General features: G+C 36.1%; 1 protein-coding gene across 1 annotated transcript in view; it reads left to right on the top strand.

The window, feature by feature from the left end:
• The first annotated feature begins 326 nt into the window (after nucleotides 1-326).
• Nucleotides 327-9,800, top strand: part of SEL1L2 (SEL1L2 ERAD E3 ligase adaptor subunit) — a 118,340-nt gene continuing 108,866 nt past the window's right edge. Inside the window, exon 1 of the mRNA XM_006758105.1 lies at nucleotides 327-446. Coding sequence (XP_006758168.1) covers nucleotides 389-446 — 58 coding nt within the window. The 5' untranslated portion in view covers nucleotides 327-388. The remainder of the gene's footprint in view (nucleotides 447-9,800) is intronic.

Raw genomic sequence — 9,800 nt, 5'->3', positions numbered from 1 at the left:
ATGTAATTCTTTAAACAATAAAGAATTGTTTAAAAAACTTTCAGCAACTCTGAACATTAATACTAGTGTGGACAAATTGGACTTATTCACCTTCCTTCAGTTTCAAAGAGCAACTGTCTATTTCAAGCCTACCCCTTATCTCCTGCCAAAAGAGTAGCAAACTAGATATGATTCCTTCCCACAGCCTGCTCTTCCAGCACCTGCCTTTATTCCTGGTTGAAGGAAACTTCCTGGCAGCTCATTGGCCAAAGAGTAAAGAAATGGTTGCTTAGCAACCAAGTCCTGACACCACCACCACCCATCCCCCTTATACACCAAAACTGTAAAGAAGCTGTAGGCCAGCCACATAGTTCTGCTTGTGTTATAGTGAGGAGGAGCTGCTTAGAAGATGAAGCTCTTGTCCCTATTAATAGAGATATTGATAATTCTTGGGGTCACAATTAAAAGTAAGTTTTTCTGTCCTTTTTATTCTATGTGAGGCTCTTTTCCTTTAACAGTACTAAGGTTATTTAAATCAGAAGTAACCTCACTGTTTGCCCAAGTAACACCATTTTTGAATATTCAGTAATGGTTGATAGTAATTATACTCTCATTTGGGATAATACTTGAGAAGGACATTTGTGTGAGTGTGTGTGTGTGTATCAGAGATAGAGGGGAGAGAGATTGAGTTGGGAGAACAGATTGAGCAAGTGTATGAGGAAAGCATTAAAGTCATTTTTATAGTACAGGGATATTTGTAATCGTTAAGTATTATTAAATCTACAATACCATGAAGATCTAGTTCCAGGACTGTAAAGGACAAATGAAGGACTCAAAGGGTGGTAAATTGTAATAAATTTATATTCATATAATCTTTTTGGAATTTTTAGAATAATAACTCTACTTTCCATGTTTCCTAACTAGTTATTGTCTTGCAATGGAAATTATTTTTCAACCTTGTTTCTGAGGCCATTTATTGGATTAACTTTTACCCAATCCTCAGATAAGTTAATCACCATGAATTCAATTTAAGAAATATTGGCATTTAACCCAGGAAATAAAGGTTGGTATAATCCAAAAATTAATTAATGTAACACACCACATCAATAGAATAAAGGACAAAGACTACATGATCATCTCAATTGATGCAGAAAAAAGCTTTTGATAAAATTTAGTGCCCCTTTGTTTAAAAAAAATAAAACATAATAGACAGAGAATAGAAACTTCCTCAAACCTTAAAAAGGGCATCCTCAAAAAACCACACCTAATATATTTAATGATAAGAGATGAATGCTTTCCTCCTAAGATCAGTAATAGAACAAGTATATCCACTTTTGACATTTCTATTTAACATTGAACTAGAGGTTCTAGCCAAGGCAATTAGATAAGAAATATAAATAAAAACCATCAATTGAAAAGAAAAAAGTAAAACTATCTCTATTCTCTAATGATATGATCTTATATTTAAAAATCCCAAGGAATCCACTAAAAAACTATAAAAAAGTTCAGCAGAGTCATAAGATAAAAGATCAATATATAAAAATTCATTTCTATATGATCTCAATGAACAAAACAAAAATGAAATTAACAATTCTATGTACAATAGCATCAAAAAGAATAACGTACTTAGGAATAACTTTAATAAAAGAAGTGCAAAGTTCATACACTAATGACTGCAAAATTGTTCAAAGAAGTTAAAACCCTTGCCCTAACAGGATTAGCTCAGTGGATAGAGCATAGTCTTGCGGACTGAGGGGTTCCCAGGTTCGATTCTGGTCAAGTGCATGTACCTTGGTTGCGGGCACATTCCCAGCAGGGGGTGTGCAGGAAACAGCTGATCAATGTTTCTCTCTCATTGATGTTTCTAACTCTCTATCCCTCTCCCTTCCTCTCTGTAAAAAATCAATAAAAATATTTTTTTAAAAAAGAAGTTAAAGCCCCAATAAATGAAAATACTTCCCATGTTCATGGGTTGAAAAACTTGGTATTCTTGATACAGTAATATTCTCCAAATGGATCTACAGATTTGATACATCCCTATCAAAATCCCAGTTGACTTCTTTGCAGATATTAACAAAATTGTAGGAAAATTCTTATGAAAATGAATGTTTTCCAATTTCAAAACTTACTACAAAGGTACAATACTCAAGACAGTGTAGAGTTTGCATGAGGATAGACATGGAATAGATCAGTGGAATATCATTGAGGGTTCAGAAACAAATCCTCACATTGATGATCAGTTGATTTTCTAGCAAGGATGCCAAGACAACTCAGTGGGAAAGGGAAAGAATAATCTCTTCAACAAAATAATGAGGACACCAGGAGAGCCAAGTGCAAAAGAATGAATTTGGATGCAAACCTCACACCATGTGCACAAATTAATTCAAATGGGTCAAAGATCTAAATATACTTGCTAAAGCTTGACAAACTCTTAGAAGAAAACATAGGCATAAATCTTTGTATCCTTGGATTACATGTGCTACCAAAGAACAAGCAAAAAAAAAAAAAAGAAAGAAAGAAAAAATAGATAAACTGGATATCATCAAAATTAAATACTTTTATGCGTCAAAGAACATTATCAAGAAACTGAAAAGATGACCCACTGAATGGGAGAAAATTTTTGCAAATCATATATCCCATAGGGTTTAATATTCAGAATATATAAATAATACTTATGACTCATCAAAAAAAATGACAACCCAATTTTTTAAATGTGCAAGGGAACTGGACAGATATTCAAAGAAGATATACAAGTGACTATCAAATGCATGAAAAGATACTCAAAATCATTGGTCATTTTAAAAATGAGAGTCAATACCACAATGAGATACCACATCACACCCATTAGATGGGTATAATTTAAAAAGTGGAAATAAGCATTGGCAAGGATATGGAGAAATAGGAATGCTCATACATTGCTAATAAGAATGTAAAATGATACAGACACTGTAGAAACAGTTTGGCAGTTCCTCAAAATGTTAACATAAGATAATCATATGACCCATCAATTCCACTGCTATGTATAAACCCAAGAGAAATGAAAGCATATGTCCAAACAGAAAACATGTACACAGATGTTTATAAAAAAAAAAAAAAAAAAAAAAAAAACCCTAGAGTCCCAATGCACAAAATTCATGCAAGGGGCTCGGCCCCCACCCACCACAGAGGCCACCTCTGCCTCGGCCCCCACCATGGCGGCTTTGTCTGGAAGGCTGTCAGGTCCAACTAACATATTATGCTTTTATTATTATTGATTATTCATTAGAGTTAAAAGGTTTAAGCAACCTAAATGTTCATCAATGAGTGAGTGAGTAAACAAATTGTGGTATATATGTGTAATAGGATATTATTCAGCCATAAAAAGGAACAAAGTACTGATACATACTATAAGTTGGATGGACCTCAAAAACATTATAAGTGAAAGAAGCCAGATACAAAAGACCACATCCATAGAGAAGGAAAGCAGCTCAGTGCTTATCAAGGGTTGGAGAGAAGGGAATGGGGAGTTATTTAATGAGTACAGAGTATACTTCTGGGATAATGAAAAAGTTTTCAAACTAGAGAGAGATTGTGGTTGTATGACATTGTTAATGCACTAAATGTCACTTAATTGTGCACTTTGGAATGGTTAATTATATGCTATGAATTTCACCTCATTTTATTGCACCATTTTTAAAAAATGGTGCAATACTTTGGAAAATAACCTGACAGTTTCTCAAAAGATTAAACATAGAATTACTGTGTGACCCAGAAATTCCACTGCTAGGTATATGCCCAGAAAAATTGAAAACCTATTTTCATACAAAAAAACTTGTACACAAATGTCAGCCTTATAGGTAGTAGCCAGAAAGAAAGAGAAAACCAAATGTATACCAACCGATGAATGGATAAATAAAATTTGGTGTATCTGTGCAATGGAATATTAGCAAAAAAAGAAACAGAGAACAATGGATGAGCATTAAAAACACTATGCTGAGAAAAAAAAACTACACATAAAAAGCCATATATTGTATGACTTCATGTATATGAAATATTCTGGATAAGTAAATCCAGAAGATAAAAATTTAATTACTGGTTACCTAGGACTCAGAAGTATAAGGGAATTGAGGAGATGATGACTAAGGGATTTCTTTGAAGGTAATGAAAATGTTCTAAAGTTGTTGTGGTGATGATTGCACAAATCTGTGAATATCCTAAAAGTCATTGAGTTGTAGGGTTAAAAGACATATTTAATAAAAGTTATGTGCCAATGTATATTGGGGATACAAGGCCATCGAAGACAGTCCTTATCCTCGAGTAGTTTAGAGTCTAGATGAGAAAAACAGGTAAACAAGTTTTATTAATTATAAGGCTTTATAGATATTATTAAAATAGAAGTATTGAGGTATTATAGGGCACAAAGAGGGAGTGAACAATTGATCAGAAAGACTTCATAAAAGAAATGGCATAAGTTGAATCTCAAAAGATTGGTGTTCACCGAGCAGAGAAAGGAGAACAAGAACATTTCAAACCGGATAAAGGTAACAAAGACACGGGACAATAAAAGCATGATCTATAAATAAGCATAGCAGTTTGCTGTGGCATAGGATATAAAAAACACAGCAATTAATGAGGCTGGAGTGGTAGGCAGAGACAGCCTATGAAGTTTGGACTTTATCCTGTGAGCAATGGGGAGTTGTTTAAGGATTCACTCATTGAAGAACATTAATAGAATTATGCTTTGACTTGGGCAGTAAAGAGGTGGACGGGCTCTAGTTGTGAATCTCTGGTGACTATTGAATAGCCCAATTAAGGACAATGAGGACTTAAATTATAGCAATAGCAGTGAGGACTGAGAGGAGTAGATGGATAACAAGGCTAGAGAGAATAGTGTCATTAGAGTCCAGGGTCAGATTGTACCAAGAAGATTAGAATGGCCAGTAGTGCCAAATGCCAGAGAGAATGGGGAGGTAAGGGCCAACAAATGAGCACTGGATTTAATAGCTGGGGAATGTACATTTCCAGGACAGTTGTATTGGAGGAGCAGGAACAGAGCCTCATTTCAATTCATAGGAGTGAACAGGAGGGAAAAAGTAGAGACAGTGATGATGATTACAGAGCTCTTCTTGGAATATGGTGATTTGCAGGATCAGACATGAGTTTTCAACAGATCATTTATTGATTGCAGATCTACAGGGACCCAGGGAAGTGTAGAGAGGAACAGTTGCTTTTCAAGCTAGTGCTAAAAAAAAAAAAAAAACACTAAGATTCATACTTAAAATCAGCCCTTAAACCCCACTCTTTTTTTCTCTCTCTGCCCCTCTACTATAACACTTAGGGCAAAAAAAGAGTGTCCTTTTCCACTCAAATATACCCTACAAATTTGCATATTGCCTGTTCATTTTTTTTTCAAATGCTCAATGTACTTTGATTTTACCTATATAAAAACACTTAGAGAAGGATGATGCAATTACTATGTGATTATCTCTGACTCTGCATTCATCTAGAGAAAGTTTTTAGAAGTTTGTTTTCTGGGGGTTTTTTTGTTTGTTTGCAAATTCTCAGAATAAAGTAGTTGATGATGATGGAAAGAATGAATAATGTACCTCCAAAGTGTGGCTTAGAAAATGGACGTAGAATTAATAGTGTGTTTTTTCTCTGTCACCCTACTAACTCAGCAGCTGACTGAAGGTAGTGTAAGGTAATATAACTGAAGCAGTGCAGAGGTATTGCCAGGAGTTCTGGCTCAAGATCATCCAATGTTTCTCTATCTTGTTTTTCTCTTTCTAGCAGTAATTCCTCACTATCATACACTTCTATAATTAGAAAAAAAAATAAATTTAAAGAAAATTTATAGCAACTCTCTCCCCTGACACTAATCCACCTGGCAACTCTCTTTCTTGGCAGAAAACACACACACACACACACACACACACACACACACACAAACAAACAAACAAAAAACCCACAAGTAGCTCACCAGTCTCATACTAATCATAGGTCAAGAAGCAATTCCCTAGCAATCATGTTTAGGTCACTGTCATGTTCAGAGAAGGGCCCCACAAAGGCCATGTCCTGTACATGTTGCAGAGGATGCTGAGCCTTAGCAAGACAGGCAATCAATATCCTACTTCAGAAATGTTCTTGCTATTACCAGTGCTGTTTTGAATAACTTGTGAAATCAAGGAATTCTAAGTTATCTTTGCTGTTTTTTTAAACCTTGTAACTCCAAAAAAGGAAAGAATAAATTGCAAGTATCCAGCCACAAAAATCCTATGCAATCAGATGCCAAGTTCCCTTCTGTTTTGTCTCTGCTACACACATTTTTTTTTCAACCCATTCAAATTATTAGCTACTCAGTATACTTACCTAATTCACTTCCAGGTCTTTCTTAGTATGTTCTGCAGATGGACTGTCTGCCATGACGGGCTGCCATCTCATCTTCTTCCCTATCACCGCCATAAATCTACAGCATAACATCCTGCTTATATTTTAAGGTCCATCACAAGTTCTACATACTCCAAAACTTTCCCAAGACCTTTCTCATGGCACATTGTGCCTTTATTTTCTTATGCATCATAGTCTCATAATTTAGTTTATTTTAACTCCCTCACTAGATTGTTAACTACCTGAATGCAGAGACTGTATTTTACTTACTTTTTCTATTTCCTATATTCATTGCAGAACTTGGCACATAGTAGATGCTTAATTAGCACTTATAAAATAGACTAATAAATAACATCTGTGTAATACTTTAAAATTTTTAAAATATGTTCCGCAAACCTATGGAATAGGTCATGCAGACATTTTTATTATTCTAAATGTAAAGATTTTCAAAACCCTGAAGTATAGAATTTAATAAGACCTGACGCCTCTAATGCAGTGGTTCTCAACCTTCTGGCCCTTTAAATACAGTTCTTCATGTTGTGACCCAACCATAAAATTATTTTCGTTGCTACTTCATAACTGTAATGTTGCTACTGTTAGGAATCGTAATGTAATTATCTGATATGCAGGATGGTCTTAGGCGACCCCTGTGAAAGGGTCGTTCGACCGCCAAAGGGGTCGCGATCCACAGGTTGAGAACCACTGCTCTAATGGGAAACAAGGTTTGTTCTGTGCTTTTTTTTTTTTACTCCATATCACCTGTTTGTTATTCTAAGTCTGTAATTCTCCCAAGTGAATTGCTCTGTGTATTTACCGCATAATCATATTTACTTGCCTCAGGCCATTTCTTACATGCTACCAAACAGCCAGATGTAAAATAAAAAATTTAATCAATCTAAATATTTTAAAATGTAGCATTCATATGTTTGCTTTCATATAGAACAGTGGTTCTATATGGATGAGGCCCAGAAATCAGGATTTTAAAAAGATTCCCAGGTGATTCTAATATGCAGCCAAGGTTGAGAACCACTGATATAGAACAAATGACTAAGTAATTGATTTATTTACTTTTCCAACAGGTGTTTTGGCAGTATGATGACTACATAAACTTCAACAGTGGCATTTTATTAGTTTTTCATTGATTTTGTGATTTTACTGGCATTTGCAATTTATTTACTGTATCTATAATCTAATTTTTATAGTTTACCAGCCAATGAGATGTGGTAGGCAAGAAAAACTTGTTTTTTTAAAAGATTTCTTTTTAACTCTGCCCCCACAACCTTGGAGCCAAGGCTACAGTGCTGGAATTGAAGATAATTATTCCCAGATCAGAACGAGTGATGTACACCCTTCAGTTTCCCTGATAGAAGAGATTTTTTTTCTAAAAACAAAACAAAAAAAAAGCATTGCCCTACTGATATGGCTCTGTGGTTGAGCATCAACTTATGACCCAGGAGGTCATGGTTTGATTCCTGGTCAGGGCACATGTAAGTTGTGGGCTCAAACCCCAGTGGGGGTATGCAGGAGGCAGCCAATCAATGATTCTCTCTCATCATTGTTGTTTCTATCTCTTTCTCCCTCTCCCTTCCTCTCTGAAATCAATACAAAAATATTTTTTATAAAGCATCAAGATTCATCAGTTCTGGAGAACAAGTGGGAAGGCCCTTGATGAAAAAGAAATTAGAAATACTTAAAGGGCAAAATAAGAGATAGAAATGAACTGAAAGAATAAAATTTTTGCCCCAAAATATGCAAGAGCATATGGCTAGTCAGTTGTTCGGTGCACAGGTCTTTTATCCTGTTCAACTATGCCAACTGTTGTGTCTGAGTCCTCTGCCAGGGACTGGACCTCCTTGGTTGCCGGGTATCAGATGGAAAAGACAAGGGAAGTTGTAAGTATATAAGAGTCTTTATTGTAGCCCAAGTAGCCATTGCTACTAAGGTGCATTAGACAAAACAATCTAGTAAAGCAGTCCTTGCTAATACAGTAGCAAACACAAGAGCCATCCTAGCAAAAACAGTCAACACTAGCTGGTCAGTAAGTATCTTCCCCACAACATAGCCCCACACGTCGGAGCTATACAGGAGTCATTCTAGTAAAACAACCATCACTGGTTGGTCAGTAATACATCTTCCCTACAATGCAGCCCCCAACATAGGATCTACACAGGAGCCAACCACAGGCTGGTCAGTGGCAACTTATATACAAGCTCAGACAAACTCAAACAAAAGAAGCTTCATGCCAAATAATAACCTCAGTATTGGGGCTACAGAAAGGCACATCTGGGCAGTGTATAGCTTGCTTCATCCCTGTACTTGCCTATGGCAACTTGGCCTTGAACACCCTGTTAGGATTCCTATGCTCAGAGTGGCCATGAACATACGGCATACACTAACTGATTAGGATTCCCACAGATGCAGTAGAGGTACCATAGAACCAAAGATTTGTTAGTATAAAGAGGTGGGCAAAAGTTGGTTTATTATTGTAGTACAAATAAAGAATACAGTAATTACTAAATAATACTACAAGAATATGCTGTTTTGTGTGCTCACAACCATAAACCTACTTTTGCCCCCATATACTAAACTTTGTCATTGCCTTTTATATTTTCTTTGTTCTTCCTTGAGATAATCAGCTTTATTTTGAAAATGCCAGATTGTCGTAGATATGCTAAGAGCAACCAAGAGAAGGAATTGGAAATGAAAGGTGGCTGCAGCAGATATGAGCACAGGTAGTTGTAGTTCACTGAGGGCCATTGTTGTAACAATCCACAACCATCTGCCCTCAGGTAAACTTTTCATTTTTCATTTTGAGCTCTCAATCTCTTTTAATCCAAGCTAGTGGCATTTTTTTGAACAGAGCTCTTTAAAAAACATTGTGGGTTTTCTGTGAATCAGATGGCTAAACTCCATGAACCTGAAACCATATGGATAATTCTTTGGAGGCAGTGGGCTGTAGTGCTAGCTTCCTTCCTCCTTACTCCATCTCAATGGAGTTTTTAGTAATTTAAAAATCTAGTGTATATAAAATGATGTTTCACATTATGCAAATGTTTCATAAAATTTACTACATCAGTCAGTTTTTGTAAAGACAATGGAGTTTATGTCATTGTAGAAGCTTGCCATTGAACATCAATCTATTATGAATCCTTTGGTAAAGTTTGGAGAGAGACAGTGAAATAGAAAGAGGAGGAGAGAAACTAAGATGGCGGCATAGATAAACACCGGGAAATTGCTGCCTCTCAAAACAATTGAATAATACCTCAAAAACACAATACGGACATCATCCAGAACCACAGGAAGCCTGGCTGACTGTAAATTCTACAACTAAAAGGAAAGAAAAGCACACTGAGACCCAGAGGAGCTGCGGAAGTAAGGCGCAGAGGTAGGGGGCTCGCGCGCGCGCGGATAGGGGCTGGCACCTGAGGACATGGCTGTCTTTTTGAATCCGGAGG

The sequence above is a fragment of the Myotis davidii genome, unplaced genomic scaffold, assembly GCF_000327345.1.
Source record: "Myotis davidii unplaced genomic scaffold, ASM32734v1 scaffold32, whole genome shotgun sequence".
NCBI classification, from domain to species: domain Eukaryota; kingdom Metazoa; phylum Chordata; class Mammalia; order Chiroptera; family Vespertilionidae; genus Myotis; species Myotis davidii.
The sequence above is the reverse complement of the archived record's forward strand: the minus strand, read 5'-3'. Positions and strand labels throughout refer to the sequence as shown.